This window comes from Chrysemys picta, unplaced genomic scaffold, assembly GCF_011386835.1.
Source record: "Chrysemys picta bellii isolate R12L10 unplaced genomic scaffold, ASM1138683v2 scaf200, whole genome shotgun sequence".
NCBI lineage: Eukaryota > Metazoa > Chordata > Testudines > Emydidae > Chrysemys > Chrysemys picta.
Window position 1 is genome coordinate 115 of NW_027052907.1, and position 26,084 is coordinate 26,198.

Sequence of the window (26,084 nt, forward strand, 5' to 3'; positions counted from 1 at the left end):
CGCCTCCGAGGCTATCGGGGGAGGGTGGCTCACAGTGGCCTCCGGCACCCGAGGCCCCAAATGGGCAGAGCGAGAAGCACCTGAGGGGACACCTTGGGCTTGGTGGTATGCCCAAGGAGTCCAGAAGAACCATTATGGGGGTCCCTGGTCAGGATCCTGTCCTTCATCTTGCCCCTGGCTAGCACCATCCGCGTCTTGGGCCTGGACGTGGTAGCCACTCTCCGCTTGGGACGACGTCGAATTTGGACGTGAAGGCCAAGGCGGTGCCAAACGCACATGCTGCATTGCACCGTCCTGTTCTGTCGCTCCGCGCCTGGGAGCTGGGGACCGGTGCCAGGGTCTCGAGCAGTACCGCGATCGGGATCGGGACCAACGGTCATAATGGTGCAGGGAGGCCGATCTAGATCTCAACAAGGACCTATGGCCCGGGTGGTGCAGGGATCGGCTGCGAGATGATTGGTGCCAGGACTGGTGCTGGGAGCTGGAGCGGTACCGATCGTACCGGGAGGGGGACCTTCAGGAGATGGAGTGGCGCCCATGAGTACGACCGGCACCGAGATGGGGATCGGTGCCAAGACCGGGACCATCGGTGGGACCGAGATCGGTGCCGTGCTGTCTCGCTCTGTGATGGAGGTCGCATGAAGGTGGGCTTCCCTATGGATGGAACAGTCCGCACCGACGGTGCTGGAGGGTGAGACAGTCCAGGCTCAGTTAACGCGATCAGGTCGCGAGGTGGAGAAGGTCTCTGGAGTGGACAGCAGGCCGAGCTCAACCATGGTGTGCACCGGGGAGCTTGTGTGCGCCGGACTCAATGGCGCTTGCGGCGCCGGAATCGACGGTGCCGGAGGTGGAGCCTTTGCGGGGCGGTCCGGTATGGGCCGTTGTTCCAATGGGGGCACAGGCAGCTCCTGCAACTGCAGAGGAGCAGCAGGTGGTTTGTGCTGCTTCTTGGGCCGTGGAGACAGCGAGTGGTGTCGCGTCCGTACTGGGGCCAGAGATGTCCGGTGCCGAGAGTCTTTGCTGGTGCCGGGTCGTTCTGGTGCCGGAGGTGCGCTTTGGACCGACGGCACCTGGTCTGCGCACAGTGCCGAGGGCTCCAGGCTAAGTGCCGCTTCCATTAGGAGCTGTTTCAAACAAAAGTCCCGCTCCTTTTTTGTCCAGGGCTTGAAAGCCTTACAAATGCGGCACTTATCTGGTTGATGGGATTCCCCCAGGCACTTCAAGCAGGAGTCGTGGGGGTCTCCCATAGACATCGGCTTGAGACAGGCCGAGCAAGGCTTGAAACCCGGAGACCTAGGCATGGGCCCTGGTACCGGGGAGGAGGGAAGTGGATAAACCCGTTTCCTCCAAATACTATCTACACTATCTACAAAACTTACTATTAACTACACTATAACTGTTAAAACTATTAAAACGACACTAAACAACTACCTACAGTACAATGAGTAACGAGCGAGGGATGTGGAGATCAGCTAAGCCGAGCGGGGTCTGACTCTTGATTTTCCAATGGAGAGTGTTGGCAACATGGAGGTGGCCAGTGGAGGTGAGAAGACCAGCTCTGCAGAAGGAGCCCTGAGGGATGCCCAGCAGCTGGGAGCCCTGACTGTTGATGGTCTACCTGTGTTATGCTTATAAGAAACACATGGGATTTTTTTCGGGGAAAAGGCAATACAAAGCATTTATTGAAGATACAACAATTAGCATATGCATTCAATCACACCGCACACACACACACACACTGTCCCACCAGTCGATGTTATAGTTACCAGTCCAGAGTCCGGATCAATCTAGTGGCCAGCTAGGTTGATGATGGGTAGGGAGGAGCCGGGTTCCGTCGGTTGCAACATGATGCTCCGGGGAAGTCTTGGCAGGATGAACCCAAAGTTTCATGGCAAGGCACCCTGTTTATATAGTGATTTTCCTTCATTGGGACCAATGAGTTTTGCACAATGAGCCAGCCACACTATCATTGAACAAAAAAACTTCAGAAACAGACTTCAAAGAGAAACAGCAGAACTAAAATTCATTTGCAAATTTAACACCATTAATCTGGGCTTGAATAGGGACTGGGAGTGGCTGGCTCATTACAGAAGCAGCTTTTCCTCTCCTGGAATTGACACCTCCTCATCTATTATTGGGAGTGGACTACATCCACCCTGATTGAATTGGCCCTGTCAACACTGGTTCTCCACTTGCGAAGTAACTCCCTGCTCTCCATGTGTCAGTATATAATGCCTGCATCTGTAACTTTCACTCTATGCATCCGAAGAAGTGAGGTTTTTACCCACGAAAGCTTATGCCCAAATAAATCTGTTAGTCTTTAAGGCACCACCGGACTCCTTGTTGTTTTTGTAGATACAGACTAACACGGCTACCCCCTGATACTTAATGGCAAACCCAATCACTGAGACTTTGATACCAATGACCATGGATGGCCCACCTCCCAGCAGGAAGCAAGCGGTGTTTGCCCAGCTGGAGAACAAAGGACAGAGCTCTGGGATCTCTGCTGACCAGGATGGACTCTGCTGTAACTTTTCTCTGTGCTAGCCAAGGACTTCCTTTGCTGTGTTCCAGCTGTCGGGGACTTTTTAACCCAGACGGCAAGGTTCGTTGTCTGACCGCAGAGTGAGAGACAGGCAACACCAGCAAGGTCCAATACAAGCTCTTTGTTGAAGAGTGCACACAACAATAGAGAGTGGCCTGTCTCCAGAGAGAACCAGCCCCGATTACAATAACTAGTGAGATTATATAAACAGTTCCGTCGCGTCATAGTTAAAGTAACCCAATCCCTCCTTTACTAGTTAAAAGCTTCTAATATTCATGCATATCTATCTTCTGCGACAGTACAAACAGTTCATGATGCCTCAGCAGCTTATCAGCTTTTTCGTCATGCACCAGAGGCTAGGAGAAAAGAGGGAGTTGAGTACAGATAAAGAACAGAAACAGGGAGTGGGGACTGCAAGTCTCCATATGTCCAAACCATTCCTAGTACATTTGGTATCAGAATGTGGTCCCCTCCTCCTCCCTTATCTCATGCAGTTAGGCAACGTGCCCTCAGGTTTCTCTAAGAGACAAGAAAGGCCCAGCAACCACAGTTAGTTAGCCTAACTTTGGCTCAGCTGGCTCAACAGCCTGTTCTTACACTCCATTTTCCTTGGGCCTAACAGTCCCCCCTTTGTCCCTGGAGTCCCTCGAAGGGACTCCTGGGACAACTAACCGCTATGAGACCGCTATTGGTGTTAAGCTTGGGGGTTGATTACTTTTGGGCTGAACATACCTTGGTGCCCATCCAACATCCGACTTTTATTATAACATACAAAGCCAGCAAGCCGCATATGATTACAACGGCGCTGCGGAGTACATTATGGAGCCAACCACCTATATCTGGGATCCAGTTGAACAGGTTACTCCACCAGGAGTCAGTCCGTTTCCCTCCGTGGTCCTTTGCTACCTCCCTAAGGTGGTTTGCTCTTTCCCAAGTGGCATTATAAACATCTGGGACATACACACAGCATTCTTGTCCAATTAATGCACATGTTCCTCCCTGAGAGGCTAGTAATATATCTAATGCCAGGCGGTTTTGAAGTACCATTTGCCTTAGTTTCCGCTGTTCAGTTGCCAGATCCATCAAGGCATCGGCGGTGGTATTCGCCATTATTTCTAAAACCCCTTGAAGCCTCATTACCCCTTCTCCTATTCGCCAAGTGGCCCCTCCACATGCGAAGAAAAATCCCGCGCACACACCTGTCCAATCGTTTAGAGCTCGCCAGGTGAGGGGGCGAGATTCTGTAACATCTTCCTCAGCCCCCCTTACATTTCTGATTTTTCCCTTTGGGAGGTGAGCTCGATACACCACAGGTGGTTCTAACCAGGCTAGATAACAGGACCCACTCCATGAAGAGGGGAGAGCTAGGTATGCCTTGTTACCGCATACCCAGTACACTCCAAAAGGGGTAGGAAATGACTTAGAGATGTATCGATTTGTCATTCTGTACCACCCTGTCCAGGATGGGAGGAGGGAAAACCGAGCTGCTGAGGAATTTGAAAAACTTAAACACATAGTACGATTTGGAAAGCTATATTCAAGCGTGCAATTGATAACATAATGCTCAATCAATTTGTGTCCTTCGTATAAAAAGTGACGTTCCCCATGTAAATTACACTCTTTATCAGGAAAGCTGTGCCATGCGGAGGTGCAAGAAGTTGCTCCATCCAGAAGGGAAATGTCAGGGCCTCTTTTGCTTCCGAAATGGGTTCCATTAAAGTAGGCCCTACATTCGCTGTTTCCTACAGCTACTTTCCCTGTTTTTAAAAGGCACCACTGGCCAATTCTTTTCCATACTATGAGATATTTACTATCTGAAATGCCAGTGTCGGCCCAAGTTATGTCTAAATTACCAGAGGGGTCTTTCCATGACGGGGTCCAAGTCATGTTCATTGCACTAAGGGGAATAGGGACCATAGGGAGACCCTTCTGACTGTCAGCTGGCATTAGTGAACACACCCAACAGGACGTATTTTGTAATGCCGGCATGCGGGCCTTCATTTCATGAGCAAGGCGTATAAAGGTATTGGGGCTGTGTGCCTCCACAGCTTCTACTCTTCGTATTACCAGAAGAGAAAGGCAACAAATATTAAACAGATTAGGCACACAAAAACCCAGACCAAAACTCGAGGCCATCCCTTTGGAAGAAGACACCACCAATTTAAGGCCTTTTGTGCTGTAGTCGAAGCTTCAGGTTGCCCAAAGGGGTGGCAGTCCATTGGTCTCGGGCACTTAAATTGTCTGCTTCTGGTCCACCCAGCTCACGGTGGGGTGAACGTGCGGTGCTCCCTCGAAGTCCGATGTCGTCTACTTCTGGGGAACCCTTTACCCGGTCAGGTTCCCTAGCGGTGCTCCTCTTGACTCTAGTATGATGAATCCAAGTGGGCAGCTCCTTTACCCGAATCGCTGTAGGGCTTACCAGGAGGATTTCTGTTTCCTTAGTTATCTCAGTATCACTTGGAATTGAAACTAAAGGGGCAAAAGTGGGAGGTATATGTCCAAACAGAATCTCGTAGGGTGCTAGTTTGGTTCTAGCGTTGGGGGTAGTTCGAATAATATACAGAGCAAGGGGAAGAACTTTGGTCCACTTTAAGTTGAGTTCTTGGTATAATTTGGTCAAAAGTCTTTTCAATGTTCCATTCATACGCTCCACCTGGCCTGAGCTCTGGGGGTGCCAGGGAGCGTGAAAAGCCCATTTAGTTCCTACTGCTTCAGTAAGTTCTTTACAAACTTTTGCCGTGAAATGAGTACCTTGATCGGAGTCAATTACTTCAGGAGGGCCGAACCTGGGCATTATTTCATTAAGCAATATTTTACAAACTGTAGTTGCAGTTGCTCGGCCGGTGGGATCGGCCTCTACCCATCCTGTTAGCTGATCAATTATGACCAACAAATGCTCTTTCCCCTCTGAGGGAGGTAAATCAGTAAAGTTAATTTGAACATGCTGCATAGGTCTATGAGCCCATTTACGACCTCCAGGCGGTGCTTGCTTATCAACACCCTTTGGATTACATTGTTGGCACAGAGCACACTTCTCTACTATTCTCTTTGCTACTTCATGAAGTCCGGGGGAAATAAATTGCCTTAAGATAATCTGGGACATTTTATTGGCTCCCAGGTGCGTGTTTTTGTGTACTTGCTCCATAACTTCACTCTGGTGGCTTTTAGGTAAAACAAAACGATTATCACATTCCCATATTCCTGTTAAATTGGGCTTAGCTCCCCATTTTTCCAAGACCAGTTTTTCACTATCAGGGGCTTGCCGTTGCCAGTCTAAAAGAGGAGGACTTAAATCCAACTGGGTACTTTGTAAGGCAGCGGCTTTAGCAGCCTCATCTGCAAAGCGGTTTCCTGTTGATACAGGATCAGTACCTTTAGTATGCGCTCTGCAGTGAATAACTGCAATGTCCTTAGGAGCTTGAATAGCCTGCAACAATTGTGCTATTTCTTTACCAGGAGCAATTTGTGATCCTGACGAAGTGATAAACCCTCTCTCCTTCCAAATGGCTCCTGTAGCATGACACACCCCAAAGGCATATTTGGAATCAGTGTAAATATTTACTCTTTTTCCTTTAGCATATAAACAGGCGGCTGTTAAAGCCTGCAGCTCTGCTGACTGAGCGCTTGTTCCAGGTGATAAAGGTTTTCCCATTATTACTGCATGACCATCTGTAACCGCATACCCTGAGTGTCGAACTCCATTCCGGACAAAAGCAGACCCATCCACAAACAATTCCAATTCTGGGTTGGGCAAAGGGACATCTGTTAGATCAGGCCGGGGCGTTGATACCTGATCCAAAACTTGTAAACAGTCATGCAGTACGATCTGACCGTTCTCATGGGGCAGCAAAGAAGCTGGATTCAAACTTGCACACCTCTTTAACGTAACTCCGTGTGTCATTAGCAGAGTTATCTCATACCTAGACAGTCTTTGGTTAGTCAGATGTTTATGCTGTTGAGAATTTAGCAAACTTGCCACAGCGTGTGGAGTATGTACTGTTAAAGGGTGTCCTAAAACAATTTCTTGAGCCTTTTCAACTAACAATGCCGCCGCCGCCACATTTCGGAGGCAGGCTGGGTGTCCCTTTGCTACTGGGTCTAATTGTCCTGAAAGGTATGCCACAGGTCTAGATGCATTTCCGAACAGCTGTGTTAATACTCCGGACGCTACTCCCTTCACCTCATGTACATATAAGTCAAAAGGTTTGTTATAATTGGGTAGTCCCAGTGCGGGATAAGAGAGTCCTTGAGTGCCTTAAAGGCTCTTATTTGCTCAGAGTTAGGGCGTAAGGGCTCCTCAGCCTCCTCCTTCGTTAGTTCATGCAGAGGTTTTAACCATTCTCCAGCTGAAATGATCCAGGGGCGACAAAATCCAATCATACCAATAAAGCCCCGCATCCCTCACTTAGTAGTGGGAAAAGAGATATTAACTATGGTTTCTATTCGTTTGGAGTCCAGACTGCATACCCCAGGACCCAGAGTATATCCAAGATATTTTACTTCCTTTTTAGCCCACTGTAACTTAGTAGGGCTGACCTTATGTCCTTTGAGTGCTAACTGATTAAGTAGGTAGACTGAATCACTCTCATTATCCTCCCGAGTTCGGGATGCCACTAGGATGTCGTCAACATAAGTTACCAAGGTAGAGGCAGCCGGTAACTGAACATCCTTCAAATCCTCAGCTAACACCCTTGCAAACACACTTGGTGCCTCCACATAACCTTGAGGCATTCTAGTCCAAGTAAGTTGTCCTGGAGGTCCAGATCTGTTATCCCCCTTCCCTGCTGTGCCGGGGACCCCCCATGTGAATGCAAAAAGGTACTGTTTTTCCGGAGCCACTGGTACAGAGAAAAAAGCATTCACCAAGTCCATGCATGTAAACCACTCCGCTTCAGGGAGCACCATGGCCAAAATAGTACTCGGGTTTGGTACCACGGGGTGCTCCGGGACCACATATTGATTTATGAGTCTTAGATCCTGTACCATTCTATATACAGGTTTTCCATCCGAGTCAGGCTGCGTTTTTTTCACAGCCAAAATAGGAGTATTACAAGGGGAAACGCAGGGAACTAAAATTCCTTGATTCTTGAAATTTTGCACAAGTGACTCAAGTCCTTGTATAGCCTCAATTTTCAGGGGATATTGTCTCTGGGCAGGAGGTGCCACATTACTTTTTACTACTGGGTTTAGGGGTGAGGCAGATTTTACCAAACCCACATCATGTTTTCCTCCCCACACTATAGGGTTAACTTCGTTTTGGACCCGGGGGGGGAAGTATTTCACAGCTGCTACCAGTTAACTGTGTTAACAAATAAGCCTTTTCCACCGGGAACCGAAGGGAAATACTTTCAGGAGTACAGGAAATCTGAGCATGCAATTTGCACAACAAATCTCTCCCCAATAGATTCACTGGACCATTCATTAACAAAAATGAATGTTGGACAGATATAGGTCCTATTGTAGCCATACAGTTATTAGACATAAAATGTTGTTCCGGTTTTCCAGTTACTCCTATCACACATTTTTCTATTCCATTCATTGGTGCCGCTCCCTTAGGTATAGCCGAATGAGTAGCCCCCGTATCCACTAACAATTCAAAAGTCTTCTGTCCTACTTTAAGGGGAACCACTGGAAATCGAGCATCACATTTAAATTGTACCATTCCGGCTTCATACACCTCAGGGCCCCAGGGGAGCGGCGCCTCCCTTCATTCCTGATTCACAGAAAACTGACCCGTCATTTGAGGCTTATAGCCGAGTTTCTGCCAGTGTGGGCAGTCTCTCTTCCAGTGACCCTCTTCACCACAATGAAAACACCCGTTACAGTCCTGGTTTATCCCCACCCCGCGTGCTCTGCCCCTTCCTCCACCTCTCCCCTTTCCAGGGAACCTTCCTCTAGGACCACGGCCCCAGCCGTCGCCCCTCCCTTCATTTCCCCCTGACATGGCCACTGCCAGTAAGGATATTTGATCCTTCAGATCCTGTTGTTTTTCCCTCTTTCTTTCCTTTTCTCTTATTTCCTCTCTTCCGTTGTAGACTCGTGTTGCAATGCTAACCACTTTGGGTAAACTTTTCCCTTGCATCCCATCCGGATGTTCCCTAAATCGTTTTGCAATGTCCTCTGCACATTGTGCCATGAATACCAACTTAACCATTTCTTTTCCGGAATCTGATTCTAAGTTCAGGTTACTATGTTTTCTAACCTCATTTGTTAACCGAGTACAAAAGTCAGAGGGGTGCTCATTTGGGAGTTGGACACATGCAGTAACCTTACCCCAATTAGGGGTAGCCTCTCCTGCTGCTTGTATTCCATGCAAAGTAGCTTGTCGATAGCGATCTATCCTTAGCTTATCTCTATCGTCATTTGGGTTCCAATTGGGTTCAGCAGTGGGCATATTTCCCCAATCCTGGTGACTCAAATAATGTGCAGCAGTCTTTTCTTTAACCTTTTGGTGCTCGTCCTCAGTTAAAAGAGTGTCCAATAACTGATTAACATCTGCCCAGGTTGGTAAGTGGATAGAGAAAATAGTCCGAAAGGTTCTCTCTACCGCTTCTGGATTGTCTCTGAGGCGTGGCATAGATCGTTGCCAATTTAATAGATCAGTAGATGTGAAAGGTGTATGAGTAAACACCATTGCAGGCTGCCCATTGCTCATGGGAACAGGGTAAGCTCGCAAAGGGGCTTGAACTATTTTAGATGTAGGGGACCCAAAAGGAGCCACGAAAGTCCCAGATGATCCTTCCAAGAGCTGAGAAGAACCTGCTCCTTGAGCATCGGGTTTTGACTCAGAGGGATCTGTTTCCACAGCGTCCCTTCTTTCTTTCATCTTTTCGCTTTCTGCTACAGCCCTTGGGCTCCGCCTTGGCGGCACTCTCATTGGGATGTACCCATCCTCTTCTAACTGGGCATCCGGAACATAAGGAGCGGGGTATTTAAGGGAATCATCTACACATACGGCCTCAAAAGCCGTACGTCCCTCTTTAGGCTTATAGTTCTACCACACAAATAAATAATCCATTTGTCCCGGTCTAAGATCAACCAATACATCCCTCAAGGAATTCATCCTGTCGGCCGAAAAGGTGCCGCAGCTTGGCCAATCTTTAGTCGGGGACAAATGGGCAGTGAAAGAAGGCCATTGAACCTGGCATAAATTTCTCATCCTAGATTTAGTCAAACCAGTTGTTCCAGAGATTTCCTTCCAATCCCTAAATACCAGGGACAACGGGGCGTCCCCCGGGCATTTACTGCTAACTTGTCCCATTTAGCCTGTAGGGCCTCAAACCCTATCCCGGGGCCTCAAACCCCACCCGGGGCCTCAAACCCCTTTCTGGGGCCTCAAACCCCAACCCGGGGCCTCAAACCCCTTTATGGCGATCGCTTACCTTATTCAGGGACTCGAACCCCGAAGACCTGACCTCCCCAGGGACTCGAACCCCGAAGACCTGGATCCTACTCAATGGGTAGGTGGACGTTGCTGGGTTTCTACGGGCTTCAGCTGGTTCACAGAACTCACCTTATCGCCGACGCAGGGATCAGGTTACCGGGCAAGGCTCCTCGAAGCCAGAGGATGCGCGCTGCGTTGCTTCGGAGTCTGATCCCGCACCGGAGAGTCAGACGAGTCCCGGCGGAGTTGCCAAATTTGTTTTACACAGCCAACTAATAACTCTTTGTGTGACAGCGCTGGCTGGGTGTCCCTGCGGATGCTGGTGGAGGAGGAGCATTACTCCCTGAGCTCGGCCAAGTTCCCCTCAGGGATCTGCCTCAGTTGGACTTGCTGAGTGGAGCACACGGTGCAAAGCAGGCTACTGAAGGCCCAGAGGTCCAGCCTAAGGAGGTGGTGAAGCCATGTGCTTTCCCTGGAGGAAGAGTGAAGCCACGAGGGGGTCTGGCTCACTGGAGGAGTTCTAAGCTTCTAAGAGGAGGGGGAGCAAATATAAAAAGGGTGCCCCCCTTGGCTCCTCCTCCGGCCACGCCCCCTTGGCTCCTCCTCCGGCCGCACCGCCCCTCCCTCCCATGGCTCCTCCGGCCCTGCCGTGCCAACCCCATGGCCCCCCCCCCTCGCTCCTCCGGCCGCAGCTGCCGGCCGCCATGCTGCGCCCCCCACTCCGGCTGTGCCCGCTGCCCCCCCAAGGCTGCCGGCCATGCTGCGGGCCACCAGGCTGCGCCCCCCTCGCTCTTCTGGCCGCGGCTGCCGGGTCGTGCTGCAGGCCGCATGCTGCGCGCCCCCTGCTCCTCCGGCTGTGCCCGCCCCGCTCGTCCAGCCGTGCCCGCCGCCCCCCCATGGCTGCCGCATGTCGCGCCCCCCCCCCCCCCGCTCCTCCGGCTGCTTTCGGAAAGGCGGGGGAAGCAGCTGCTTCCCCTGCACCCCGCTAGCTATGCTACTGCCTGTGCCATATGCTCTGCGAGAGACAGAAGAAAAGCAAATGGAGGAATTGCAAAAGGGTGTAAGTTCAAGTTCACTGAATGGGCTGCCCCAGTTGTGTGTACCCCAAAGAGCGATGGCAGCAGAAGAATTTGTGGGGCCTATAACATCACCATAAACCCCGGGCTGAAAGTGGACCGATATCTAATTGCTAAATGACAAGATTTATTTGCGGAACTGGCAGCAGGAGTGACGTTTCCCAAACTACCAGCAGGGGGTGCTGGAACCAGATAAAAAAATATTGGACAGTGAAGCCACAGAAGGGGCTATTGGGTGTGAACGACGACCTTATGACCCCTTGCGGGGAGTGCACCTGCTGTGTATCAAAGAGTAATGGTCAGGCGCTGCAGGGGGTGAATGGTGAGGTCTGTTATGGACTTTTAGAAAGGCTGGAGGAGGCTCTACAGAGATTGTTAACTCTAATGTTATAGTTTGGCAAAGATAAGTGTACGTCTTTCAAAATCAGGTTACTCACTTGGAGCATTGTAGAGGTGGAGAAGGGTAAACCCATTAAAAGAGAAGCCACTGACAATGCACCAGTAGCACAGAATGTCTTGGAGCTTAGATTGTTTCTGGCCACGTTAAACTACTGTTGAAGGCTACTTCCAAATGTAGCCACATTAAGCAGTCCGATGTCCGCGCTGTTATGGAAAAATATGAAGCTGGTTTGCACAGAAAAGGAAAACAAGGGTTATGAGGTGGCAAATAAGAAGCGGAGTCGTTCCAGGCTCCTGGAACATTTCAGTCCGGGATCCCCCTAGCGCTGGTCTGTGAGTGAGGCCTCTCCTGTAGGTGCTGGGGCTGTCGCTGCACACACTGGTAAAGATGGGAGTGAAAACCCCAGAGCATTCTCTCCAGAACGTTCTCAAAGGCTGAGAGAAACTATTCACGAATAGAAAAAGAGGCTTTCGGCACCATTTGGGGGGGGGGGGGGGATTAAATTCCACGAGGGCCTGTTTAGACAAATGTTTGCCCTCATCACTGATCATAAACCCTAGGCCCAAAGGCAGGTGTTCTCTGCTAGAGGCAGCTAAGCTTCAGAGATGGGCTGTGATCTCAGCTGCCTGCCAGCATGATGTTTATCATACTGTGATGTTCCCCTCTGGTGTTATCTGGACCGGTGAGCTGCTAGGTCACTCCAATCCTCGACTCTGGGAGCCAGCCTTACCCTGCTCTGCTGTGAGAACCCCCACTCCTGGGTCTGTTCACGCACAGCCTCTGGCATGTAACTGCTCCTTGGACTGTGCAACCGAATGACACTAGCCAATATCTCCGATCCCAGACACAACCCTAGGAACCTCCGTTTTGCAGTGTCCAGTTATGCCCGCTGGACACTGCAAGCTTATATGAGTTCAGCAATTTAACAAAGAAATTGATATGTACCAGGCTTGTTATCCCCAGAGGAGTCTCTGATACGCTTCAACCAAATGCACTGCTTCAGGTAGAATAAACCACACAATCCTATAAGGATGAACATGGGGGTGCAGGGTGTTCCCCGAGGTACATAGTGTCACACATACACCATCTGATGCACTGTCCCATCTGCTTCTTTACACAGGGAAACAGAGAGGAAAACCCTGTGTATACAGTCTCTTTCCTAGATCATCTCCCTATTACAGCTAAGGAAATTGCGCTGGAAACAAGCATAGACCCTGCTTTAGTTAAGGCGATGCACTAAGCACTTTCAGAGTGGCCAAATCACACAATCAAAGAGCAACTTGGCCCTTGCTATTTCAGGAAAGTGGAGTTATCCATGGAGAATGGTTGTTTGCCATGGTGCCTGTGAGTAACAATACCAGAAAGCTTACAGAAAAGGCTGCTAGTTGAATTACATGAGCAGCACCAACGGGTGGTAATAATGAAAGGGGAGGAGTGACATAGAGACTCCTTGGCAAAGGGTCCCTTGTTCTTTGCAAACATCTCTCACCTCTGACCCGACAAACTCTCTACACCAGTGGTTCCCAAACTGTAACAACCTGTGAACCCCTTTCACCAAAATGTCAAGTCTCACGAACCCCCTCCTAAAAAGAATATTTCCAGGGATTTTCTCCTTTACCTGAGTATAAATTATAAAAGCAGTGATCTTGGAAATATAAAATTTGTTTTTATGACATGCTTATTACACACTATTTATTATTAATTATTATTTATCATGACAGTATTTTTATTACATTATGAAAATGGCAACACTCCTCCAAGATCTCACTTTCGTAGCTTGTATCACTTTGAATAAGCCTGTTATAAGACAAGGCTCCTATGTTTCATCAAGAAGTATCAGATGTGAAACAGTAGGAAGGTATCTAAGAAGCCAACTCAAAGAGTTCCTCTTATACAAGCATTCAGGTCTTGAGCAGTTCAAGCAAACAGCACACGTTACAACAAAGCTTAAACTTGTTCTTCATAATAATTTTAAAAACAATACTAGCTGCCTATTTAATTTTAAAAGCAGCAAAAAATATCCACCTCCCTTTCCATTTCTTATAAGGAGTCTTGAAGTTGAAATCTCGGTGTGATAGATGTGCTTGCTTTGATCTGCTTAGCTCTTGGAAGTCCAGGGGCTCCGAGGCTGCTGGTCTCGTGCTGCCCGGGGTCCCTAAGGACAGCTCTGTCTGCCATTAGGGAATTTTTTCCCGAGAACCCCCTGGAACAGTTCACGAACCCCAGTTTGGGAACCACTGCTCTACACCAACCAAGACTTGCAGGATATTGCTCATAAACAGTAATGTATAAGGTATCTACAGAAAGCTCATAACTTGTCAAGATTCGTACTCATTACAAGACATACGTACGTAGAGGTAATATTTAAGGAATAATGTTTTTATATTGACAGCATGCTTTATAAACTTGGAGTAAAAGTCAGTCACCAGGAGATAATATGTCTCAGTGATGGCCTGTTCAAGCAGGAAGGAGTTGTACCTGCCCCGGTTAGCCGGTGATGTCATGCAAGGCTCAATTGTCCAGCCTTGCTCCATCCGAAGACTATCCATGGAAAACCATCAGAGAGAACTGCAAACAATTGAAACCTCTTGGAGGTAAAAAAAAGGAACATTACAACAGACAGGGGATCACCCCGTCTAGGAATAGAGACTGTGACGCTGGCAGACCATGTGTCAGCTCATGTCAAGGCCTCTAGGTCTCAACTGAAGCCTGACAAAGACATAGCTGGAACCAGTCTGGCTCGCCTGGGTGTTAGTGTTGTTAAACTAGGTATTAGGGTTTGTCACACAGGGCCAGAAAGGGTTACAACTAGCAGGCTAATTGACCCAGATACAACCTTTAAGGACATATTAGTGGACAATGATTGTGGTTTTTGTGTGTTTACACGTATATTGTTAGAGGCTGACAATGTAACCAAATGGTTCCCCTCTATTGCTGTATTCTGTTAATTCAGAGATCAAAAGGAAATGTTAACATTTAGATGAACTGTGAATGTAGTAATATCATCGTCCTTATTTCTCTCTGAAGTTTGTAGTAAACTACCTGTGAATGGCTGACGATGGGCAGTTGCCTCATGTTAATCCATGTAGCTAATTATCGGTGATGCTTAGGAAATACTTCAAAGCTAGGATAATTGCCTATTGTTCACCCAAGGACTGCACGCTGTCAAGAGGCTGCTAGAAAACTATAAAAAGAACTCTAGGGCCCTGATCCTCTCATCTCAGATCTGCTTAAGCTTCATCAGAGGAAGTTTGAGTCACAATTCTAAGGTCTCCAGTCCCATCTGAATCACCCTGATATTGGACACTGGACTGTAACCTATGGATTAATTCTGAAAGTACTTTTTGCAACTCTAAAGCTCACCATCTTTACTATGAAACTGATCTAAGAACTCTATTCATATCTGTATGGATAATGATCTTTACCCAATACTCTCTCTTTTCTTTTTAAATACATTTTAGTTTAGTTCATAAGAATTGGCTGTTAGCATGGATTTGAGTAAGATCTGAAATATTCTTTAACTTGGTGGGTAATGTGTCCGATCCTTTGGGATTGGTAAAACTTTTTATATAATGAACTAGATTTTCAGCAATCCTCATCATATTTACTTGGCCTTTGTCTGGGTGGAAGCTCAAGGTTGAGTCATGATCCACCCAATCCAGGCCCAAAGGCTTTGGGTGCCCTGGCACAACTGGCACTGGGAGGAAGGGGCATCTTGGCACCTGTGACGGGTTGGATCACAGAACCCCGCCTTGGGAGCTGCCAACTGATGTGCCAAGACTACTTCTGCCCCTGCTTTCTTGCCCCATCAGCTTAGGACCTCAGTGTCCTGCCTGGTTTGAGCCAGACTCGCTAGCCAGCTGCAAACCCAGACCCAGGTCTGAATCACATCCCCTAACAGCTGCAGGTTTACCTGAACGCAGCTAACAGAAGTGTTCTTGTCTTTAACACTTAGATGCCCAACTCCCAATGGGGTCTAAACCCAAATAAATCTGTTTTACCCGTATAAAGCTTATACAGGGTAAACTCATACATTTTGTTCACCCTCTATAACACTGATAGAAAGATATGCACGGCTGTGTGCCCACCCAGGAATTAATACATACTCTGAGTTAATTAATAAGTAAAAAGTGATTCTATTAAATACAGAAAGTAGGATTTAAGTGGTTTCAAGTAGTAATAGACAGAACAAAGTGAATTACCAAGCAAAATAAAATAAAACATGCAAATCTATGTCTAATCAACCTGAATACAGATAATCTCACCCTTAGAGAGGCTACAGTAAGTTTTTTCCTCAGACTGGGCACCTTCCAGGCCAAGGCGGGAACCTTTTGTCCTTCTGGGTCCCGTCCCCCCCACTTCTCAATGGAAAAGGATTAGGTTAAAGATGGATTCCAGTTCAGGTGACATGATCACATGTCACAGTAAGACCCCAAGCCTTCATTCCTCCCAGCCTGACTTACAGCAAGACTTGCCTGCAAACAGAGCCATCCACAGTCAATTGTCCTGCTTGATGGGAGCCATCAAGATTCCAGACAACCATTAATGGCCCACACTTTGCATAATTATAATAGGCCCTCAGAGTGATATTTCATATTTCTAGTTTCAGATACAAGAGTGATACATTTATACAAATAGGATGACCACACTCAGTAGATTATAAGCTTTGTAATGATACCTTACAAGAGACCTTTTGCATGAAGCATATTCCAGTTACATTATATTCACTCATTAGCATATTTTTATAAAATCATATAGAGTGCAACGTCACAGCCCCCCATTCTCACCAGCCCCCAGGGCTGGGACCAGCACAGTGATCAGCTCCCCCAGGCCCACAGCTTGGGCTGACACGTGCAACCCTCTCCTGCTGTCCTCACCAGCGCCTGGGGCAGAGCGTGGCAGAGCCAGGGCAGCATCCTGCCCTCTGCCCTGGGAGGACCTGGAGGCTGGGCCTGTTTGCCGGCCCCACCCTCCGGCCTGGCACCGACCAGGCCCAGGGCCGGCTGCCTCAGGCCTGCACCCCCCTCATGCTTCTGGGGGCAGGCTGAGGGGTACAGCGTGTGTGGCTGGGGTCCCCCTTGCTCAAGGTGCAGGCCCGGGGTGCACACGGAGCCCCGGTGGCAGCCCAGCTGTAAGGGCAGCCATGGGGGGAGCTGGTGAGCCCACAGTTGGGCAGGTGTCTCTGCTGGAGCGTTTTAATTCCGCGCCCCCAATCCGCCGCCCACCCGCCTGGCAGCCACGCAGCAATTATCCAAATGGCTGTTAATTGGGGCTGATAATTCCCCACAGGGATCAGGGACGGAAAGCTCCGCAGCAGAGCAGACTGGGGCTGGGCCCGAGCAGCAGACTGGAGGTGCCAGGGTCTCTCGCCCCGGCCACAGCAGGCACGCAGCGCTGGCAGGGCTCATTTGCCCAGCAGGGAGAGAGGAGCTGGCCCAGGGGGCAGGGGAAACAGGGCCTGCTGGGCTCGAAGGGACTGACCTGTTCCGGGGCACATTCCCCAGCAGGCTGCGTGTGCAATTATTAGCAGGGGTATGAGGGGAGAGAAGGATGGCTAGAGTGGGGGGAGGCGGGGATACAGGACTCCTGGGTTCTGTGCTGAGCTCTGGGAGGGGAGTAGGGTCTAGGGGTTAGATCAGGGGCTCGGAAGCAGGACTCCTGGGTTCCATGCCCGGCTCTCTCCCCAAATCCATGTGAGTCACTCCTGCTCTGGGTGCCTGTTATTGAGGTTTCATGTCATTTTTCTCTCTCTGCCTGTCTCCCAGCCAGGGCAGCCCCCAGCTGGGCAGGGAAGCAGCCGCCTGCCCTCCCCACCCCTCCCGTGAACCAGCCTGGGGCACTGGGCTTGAAGGGGTGCTAGGCTAACGTGGCCTAGGCCAGACCCAAATGAGCTAGCCAAAAACTCCAAAGGTAATAACAAAATGTTTTTTAAGTATATCAGAAGCAGGAAGCCTGCTAAACAACCAGTGGGGCCCCTTGATGATCGAGATACAAAAGGAGGCTTAAAGACGATAAAGTCATTGCAGAGAAACTAAATGGATTCTTTGCTTCAGTCTTCATGGCTGAGGATATTAGGGAGATTCCCAAACCTGAGCCGGCTGCTGTAGGTGACAAATCTGAGGAACTGTCACAGATTGAAGTGTCACTAGAGGAGGTTTGGGAATTAATTGATAAACTTAACATTAACAAGTCACCGGGACCAGATGGCATTCACCCAAGAGTTCTGAAAGAACTCAAATGTGAAGTTGCGGAACTATTAACTAAGGTTTGTAACCTGTCCTTTAAATCGGCTTCTGTACCCAATGACTGGAAGTTAGCTAATGTAACGTCAATATTTAAAAAGGGCTCTAGGGGTGATCCCGGCAATTACAGACCGGTAAGTCTAACGCCGGTACTGGGCAAATTAGTCAAAACAATAGTTAAGAATAAAATTGTCAGACATGGAAAAACATAAACTGTTGAGCAATAGTCAACATGGTTTCTGTAAAGGGAAATCGTGTCTTACTAATCTATTAGAGTTCTTTGAAGGGGTCAACAAACATGTGGACAAGGGGGATCCAGTGGACATAGTGTACTTAGATTTCCAGAAAGCCTTTGACAAGGTCCCTCACCAAAGGCTCTTACGTACATTAAGTTGTCAAGGGATAAAAGGGAAGGTCCTTTCATGGATTGAGAACTGGTTAAAAGACCGGGAACAAAGGATAGGAATTAATGGTAAATTCTCAGAATGGAGAGGGGTAACTAGTGGTGTTCCCCAAGGGTCAGTCCTCGGACCAATCCTATTCAACTTATTTATAAATGATCTGGAGAAAGGGGTAAACAGTGAGGTGGCAAAGTTTGCAGATGATACTAAACCGCTCAAGATAGTTAAGACCAAAGCAGACTGTGATGAACTTCAAAAAGATCTCACAAAACTAAGTGATTGGGTAACAAAATGTCAAATGAAATTTAATGTGGATAAATGTAAAGTAATGCACATTGGAAAAAATAACCCCAACTATACATACAATATGATGGAGGCTAATTTAGCTACAACAAGTCAGGAAAAAGATCTTGGAGTCATCGTGGATAGTTCTCTGAAGATGTCCGCGCAGTGTGCAGAGGCGGTCAAAAAAGCAAACAGGATGTTAGGGATCATTAAAAAGGGGATAGAGAATAAGACTAAGACTATATTATTGCCCTTATATAAATCGATGGTATGCCCACATCTCGAATACTGCGTACAGATGTGGTCTCCTCATCTCAAAAAAGATATACTGGCACTAGAAAAGGTTCAGAAAAGGGCAACTAAAATGATTAGGGGTTTGGAACGGGTCCCATCTGAGGAGAGATTAAAGAGGCTAGGACTCTTCAGCTTGGAAAAGAGGAGACTAAGGGGGGATATGATAGAGGTATATAAAATCATGAGTGATGTGGAGAAAGGGGATAAGGAAAATGTATTTACTTATTCCCATAATACAAGAACTAGGGCTCACCAAATGAAATTAATAGGCAGCAGGTTTAAAACAAATACAAGGAAGTTCTTCTTCACGCAGCGCACAGTCAGCTTGTGGAACTCCTTATCTGAGGAGGTTGTGAAAGCTAGGACTATAACAGCGTTTAAAAGAGAACTGGATAAATTCATGGTCGTTAAGTCCATTAATGGCTATTAGCCAGGATGGGTAAGGAATGGTGTCCCTAGCCTCTGTCTGTCAGAGGGGGAGATGGATGGCAGGAGAGAGATCACTTGATCATTGCCTGTTGGTCCACTCCCTCCGGGGCACCTGGCATTGCCCACTGTCGGTAGACAGGATACTGGGCTAGATGGACCTTTGGTCTGACCCGGTACGGCCGTTCTTATGTTCTTATGATCACAAACAGTGCGCGCCCAGCCAGGCCATCCCTGCGCCAATCCTGGCTCAGCCCAGGCCCCAACCCATGGCTGCATGGCCAAGTCAGTGCCCTTCAGCCCACGCCCTCCCCAACTGCCTGCAATAGCAGTGCTGCCCTCCCCCCCACGCTCGCCTGGCTGGGACACTGCAGGTCTGGAGGGACAGGGACCGGGGGGGGGGGGGGGTGGTCACAGGCAACCAGAGCCACTCAGTGACTCAGTGCATCACCAAAATCTCCCGGGACCTGGGTAAGGCGGGTTTGGTCCTTGGCATAGCACAGCTCACAGGCCTGAAGCCTCCCTCCCACCTTGTGGGGTACATGACTATGTGCCTCCGGGGCACCAAGGGAGCAGGGGATGGGTTGGGAGAGGGCAGGAGGGGCCATGGACTGTGCGCAGGTTGAAAGGAGAAGTTAGACAACCCCCAACCCTCATGAGTCATGGGTCTGATCCACCGCCACGGTCACCCCTGGTCTGGGCCCTGATCCCCCATACCCCTCCGGGACCTGGGGCAGGTCCTTGACCTGGCACTGGTCTCTCACTGTCTCCAGCTGGTGGGGGGGGGGAACTCTGAGCTGTAAGAAAGGCATGCCAATCCTTTCTTCTGTTTATTCACTCCCATCACGGTCTCCTCATATCAGACAACACTACTGCCATTTCCTATATCAACAAGCAGGAACGTGATGGGCCGCTCTATGCACAATCTCTGCAATTGGTTCATCAATCACCAGATTCTCTTGTCTGCAGGCTGTCATCCAGGGACACAGAATGTAGTCTCGGACTCGATCAGCAGACGTTTTGCAATGCCCACGAGAGGGAACTTTACAATTCAGTAGTACACAGCATCTTCACCTGACGGAGGACCCTGACCAGAGACCTATTCACATCACAAACTAACAGCAAATGTACCACATACTGCTCCAGAGGAGGCCTCGGTCACCACTCTCAGGGTGATGCTCTCCTGCTCTCTTGGTCAGGCCAAATCAACTACGCCTTCCCGCCTCTACCTCTCCTGCCTCAGGTACTGCACAGGATCTAACAAGACAACGCAATGGTCATTCTGATCGCACCCTGTTGGCCCACGCAATTCCGGTTTCCCAATCTCCTCCACATGTCATTCTGCCCACCAATTCCCCTCCACAACTTCCCCGATCTCCTGACCCAGTACAACAGCGAGATCAGGCATCCCAATCCACATGCGCTGCACCTCAGAACATGGTATTTGGATGGCCATTTGCTTTAGCCTGCACGTGCTCTCCTGCTGTGCAAGACATCCTCTCCAGCAGCAGGAAGGACTCCACTAGGCAATGTTACTGAGCCAAATGGAAACGTTTCTCATCTTGGGTCTAACAAAAAGAACTTCTGCCTGAACTGATGGGGATCCCCCTGATCCTGGATTATGTTCTGTCCTTGAAGTCATCAGGTTTTGTCTCAACTCTTTGAGAGTCCACCTGGCAGTGATTAGCGCGTTCTACTGTCCAGTGGAAGGTTGCACTGTCTTTACACACCCACTAACCACTAGGTTTTGGAAAGGCCTCATCACAACCTCTCCCATCCAAATGATCACACCCCAATGATTACCTGAATCTAGTTCCCTCCATGCTAACGGAACCACACTTTGAACTGTTACCATCGTGCTCTGTCCCTCCTTTCCATGAAAGTTGCTTTCCTTGTTGCTATCACTTCTGCGAGAAGGGTTGGTGAACTTGAAGCTATGATAGAGGACCCGCCTTTTATAGTGTTAGAGAAGGATCATTTCCCTACATCTACACCCCAGCTTTTTACCAAAGGTGGTCTCCCAGTTTCACATCAATCAATCTATTCACTTACCTATTTTCTTCCTGAAACCACACGCATCTGCAGAAGAACATCAACTCCATTCCCTCAATGTCTGATGAGCTCTGGCCTGTTGCTTGCAGAGAACAAAACCAATCAGGAACGCCCCTAGGCTGTATATGTTGCAGTAGCAGAAAGACTCGGGGGGTGAGCCATCTCCACCTAGAGGATCTCTAAATGAATTTTGGGTTGCATTTCACCCTGCCACCAACTGTCAGGCCTACCTATCCCCACAGGGGTGCAGGCTAACTCCACGAGAGCTCGGGCTTTGACCATGGACTCCCTTCAGTTAGGGACAATGTAGAGCGGCTACAGGGAGTTCTTACACACCTTTGCAGCACACTGTCTTAGTGCAGGACTCAGTGGCAGATGCCTCCTTTGGATGGCAGTTCTCCACACAACCATTCCTTCCTCATCCTTGCACCCTCTTCCGACTTAGGTACTGCTTGTTAATCACCACCAGTGGAATAATAGGGATCATCACTCGAAGAAGAGGTGGTTACTTGCATGAAATTGGAGGTTCTTTGAGATGCGTGGTCCCTATGTGTATTCCACTTCCCACTCTCCTTCCTCTCTGCTACGCATCTGTCGTGTTGGAGAAGGAATTGGCGACACGGTCCGGTTCGACTCACCCTTTATCACCTCGGCTGGAAGCGCAAGGTGAACCAGGGCGCATGCACGGACCAATGCACACTACTTTCAAAAGCTCTGATTGCAGGCGCATGGTTCGCATGCGTAACCCCTCAGTGGAATACAAACATGGACCACACATCTCGAAGAACCTCCAGTTATAGGTAAATAACCTCCTCTTTCAGTAACTGTCAGTGTGTGCTGGATTGAAACAGGTCATAAGTGCTGAAGGTTCCCTTCAGCAAATGATTTTTGGGGAGTTCTGTGGCCTCTTACTGTGACTCTGAACTTAACCATAATGCCTAGCACTAAGGTTCATGCCAGACTCATCATGCTTCTGTGTGCTGTTAACATTAGCTGGGAGGCTTTGTCTGCTAGCTATGGCCCAGTTCAACACTAATGCTGCCTTCTTGACTTCACAGGATCTGAAAATAAAGAACATGGGCTCGTGGGCAAGCTTGGTCCAGAAACCCCTCACGACTCCATCCTCCACAGCAAAGTCCTCCAGCGATAGCTTTGAGCATTTCAAGAGGGCAGCGCGGGAGAAGGAGGAGCGGGAGAAGGCGCTCAAAGCTCAGGCAGAACAGGTGGAAAAGGAGAAGGAGCGGCTGAGGCGGGAGCAGGAAAGGATGAGGTGAGAGGCCTGCACATCTGTATTTCATTGCTCCTAAAGCTGGTCTCCCCAGGGTACCGAGGTGTGTGAATGGGGTTATGTCCCCATTGGGGACAGTCGCTTCCTCTTTTTGCTTCACTTGTCAGCTTGGTGCCTTGGAGCCACTGCTGATTCGTTGGGAAAAGACAGGTTTTTCAGCATGATCAACCAGAAGACAGTGAGGGTAAAGCTGTCTCCACTGCCCTTTTGAGGGGTATACCAGACATGGCCCTGTTGTCTAGGCCACCTTTTCTCTAGCTCCCTTGGGTGGTACCTGGGCTCTGTTAGCCTAGACGCGTGGCAGCACTTACATGCAGCAGTGCAGGAACTCTGAACATAATCAGTGGGTGTAATATAGCCACCGCTTCCATGGTGGGCTCACGAGAAGATGGGCTCCTTGCCCACTCAGGAGCCAGTGCAAGTTGTAGAGTTCCAGCATCATACTCTGTTCACAGTTCATACCACTGAGGTATCTGGGTGTGCCAGCTGGATAACAGCTGCCGTTTCCTCCTTCTCAAGCTGACTAACTGTACTGTTAAGCAAGAAGCAACATGAGCAAGAATCTCTTGATGCACTAAGCACTTCCCATTCCACAGCGTGGGGGTCGCAAAATGAGTGGCTTGACTATGCAACAAACTCCACAGGGAGAAACCCCTTAGCTGCCCATTCTCCAACTGGGATCCCCAGGGAGCACTTGCTGGGGGAGATGGCTGGACACATGGTGCTGGCTGCTCTTCCTCGTTTCCAGTTGCTACCTGGCATTAAAAATGTAATACATTGAGTCCTTTCCTGAGAGACTTCACTATGTCAGTGATTGCTGGAGTTCCCACAGGAAGTTATAGGATCACAGAGGGGAGGCATCCATGAGACGCTCTAAGGTGCCACAAGGACTCCTGTTCTTTTTGCTGATAGACTAACACGGCTGCTACTCTGAAATCTAAGATACGGGTCACACTAGGAACAAGTTTAAAACAGCCAAATCTGAGACCTCCCTTCCCACTCTCCTCACACAGTCCTTCATCACAGCAATGGTGAGCCAGCCCATGGATGGAAGAAGGACCCAGCAGTTTAAGAAACTTCTATGCCTTATGGGGTTGCACAAAGCGCCTCACCATTCTAATGACACTTTTGGGTCTTGGCAGGAGTCGTGATGATGAGGATGCCCTGGAGCAAGCTCGCAGAGTTCAGGAAGAAGTCCGAAGACGCCAGGAGCAGCAGCAGCAGCAGCAGCAGGTGTCAGCTGCAGCCTCTGCGCCCCAAGCACAGAGCTCTCAGCCACAGTCCTCTCAGTCTATGCTGGATCAGCAGAGAGAGATGGCCAGAAAACGGGAGCAGGAGCGAAGGCGCAGAGAGGCAGTGAGTGGGGTGGGGGGGGAATACTGGGCACTCTGATGGGGGGCAATTTGAGGCAGACGTTCAGGCAGTGAGCTGAGTGACAGAGCATCGCTCTGCACTTTAATTGATAGTCCTAGAGCACGCTGGGTTTATCGGCCAGGGGTTACAAGCAGGCCAGAGTGCTTTTGCTGGGATGCTGACCCCTTGGTGAACTGAGTGAAGACTCCCAACTTGAACAGATTGGCAGACAACTGTGCCAGGAAACTTAGGTCTTTTATAGGGCAAAAGTACTAGATTATACCAGTAAAAAGTTTAGGTAGCCCAGCAAAATCCCTGGTCCCTAATGCCACCCATTGAGTCAAGTGCAGCATCCCTGCAATGTGCTCCCGTGAGCATCAATCCTGCAGCCTTTGTAATTCTCCTATCTCCTCTCCCCCTTCAGATGGCAGCTACTATCGACATGAATTTCCAGAGCGATTTGTTGGCAATATTCGAAGAGAATCTTTTCTAATAGCGCCTGGTTTTCTTCTCCTGACTCTTTAATTTCCCGGCGAATCTTTGACTCTCCATAGTGTTCATGGCGGCTGGGAGGGGGAGCATTCCTGCAGCCCTTCTGCATGTCTGACCATTGCAGATCTTTCAGTCGAGGCCTCCGAAGGATCAGCACAGTCTGCCTTACAGTTTGACTTTTGCCCCCCTCACACACTGAAGAAAGACCGACCAAGACAAGCCAACTACATACTAGGTTTGATTGGACATGCAGCTGCTGGGAAGGGTGCCCTGATCACTCGACATTCTCTATGCCAAACGTATTCACAGTATATCCAGGACTTCATGTTCTTCACACCTTTTCTATCCAGAAAGGTTCTAAGTTACAGAATGTCTATGAATAAACAGTGCTGTGTCATGACAGCAAGAGATGCTCTTCACTGAGAGGCTGCCTATGGGAGTATCCTGGCAAGAATGGGAGACCTGGGGTCCAGCTGGGAAAATACACAAGCTGTGTCTGATCCTTTCATCACTGGCTTTGCCTTTAACTTAACTTCCCACAAGCCTTTAGCTGGGAGCCATTCTCTGTAAGTGTTCGCTTGTGAAAAAGGGAATCGTACAGTGGAGGTGTCAAGTGAAACTGGCCATTTGAGTGAGGTTTTTGTTTTAGCATTGTGTGGAGGTCCGGGAATTGGAGCTAGACTACCAACCAAAGTCAGTTTCTTTCAGTCTGTTTTTTTCCTCCAGGCAGTTTGTTACTGCTCAGCTCTTGACTGGGTATTAATTGTCTCTTTGTTCGAGAGTGGAGTGGAGAAACCAGTGACACCAGGGGAAGCGACCACCCTGTCACTAGGGTTTGACTGGGGCTGTATTGTACAGTGACTATAGTTGGCATATCTTTGTTTGAGGGTTTTGGTGAGCCACCGAACTCGGTGTAAAAACACTGCTTATATTTTGCTCAGTTTCAAACTTTTAGTCTAGATTTTTAACTGTAAAACCAGAAAGCTGCATTTTGGTTTTTTTTAAATGTCATAAAATATGATTAAAAAAAAAGAAAGTTTTTATACCTAAAAGAAGTGGCTGAGAGGAGGGCAAGTGGAAGCGGCAGTTTTGGAAAGGCTCCTTCCACCACCGACCAAATCTCACTAGCAGCGGGCGTTTTCCCATGCGCCTTCAGTGTGTGTTCTTTTCATTTTATTCTATGAACCGTTAAAACGTTATGTGCCATAAATACCCACTATACAGTACAATACTGGTGTGTCCGTATGGGGTGAGCGCTGGAGTAATTGATTGGTTTTACTTAAATACGGTGAATATGCATTTGGTCTGTACTGATCATGGAATAAACTCATCTCTTTTTTTTTAAAAGATGGTGTCGTACTGACATTTCTTTGAATCCTATTTGTGATTAAGTTGTTTAAAGGGGTGAGGATTGTTGAGGAAAGGTTGTCCCTATCTTCTGACTGTGCTCTAGGGGAAAGGAAGGAGTTCTCACGCTCCTGTCCCCATCCTGGGGGGAAGCTTGTCCTAGGTAGCCAGTGTGCATTTTCCCTCCTAAACGAGGGCTAGGAGAGCTGCCATGCTAAAGCAACACAATCCTGGACAAGGTGTAGTGAGGCTGAACTTGTGTGAAGGCTTCATCCTGCTGTTGGCCCCCCTCTCTCACCCAGAGGGCGCATCAGGGCCCCAAGCACTGACACCCACAGCGTCTCAGACAACCAGTGCAGTCCCTTCCCAATTTCTGAGATTGTGATGCAGACGTAGCTGACACTATGTAAAGCAAGCACAAGAGCCTGCCTGACTCCAGAGTGACGTTTGTCCCACCGAGCAAGAGCTGGGATTCTCCAAGCCTTGGCCAAGCTATTCA

At 48.9% G+C, this 26,084-nt stretch overlaps 1 protein-coding gene across 1 annotated transcript; it reads left to right on the plus strand.

Moving 5' to 3' along the window:
* The first annotated feature begins 21,972 nt into the window (after window positions 1–21,972).
* On the plus strand, window positions 21,973–25,585 carry LOC135978268 (bromodomain-containing protein 4-like). Its single transcript, XM_065579262.1, has 3 exons — window positions 21,973–22,375; window positions 23,536–23,749; window positions 24,171–25,585. Exons 1-3 carry the CDS (start codon window positions 22,059–22,061, stop codon window positions 24,237–24,239), a joined length of 600 nt encoding a protein of 199 aa, XP_065435334.1. The 5' UTR covers window positions 21,973–22,058; the 3' UTR covers window positions 24,240–25,585.
* The last annotated feature ends 499 nt before the right edge of the window (window positions 25,586–26,084 follow it).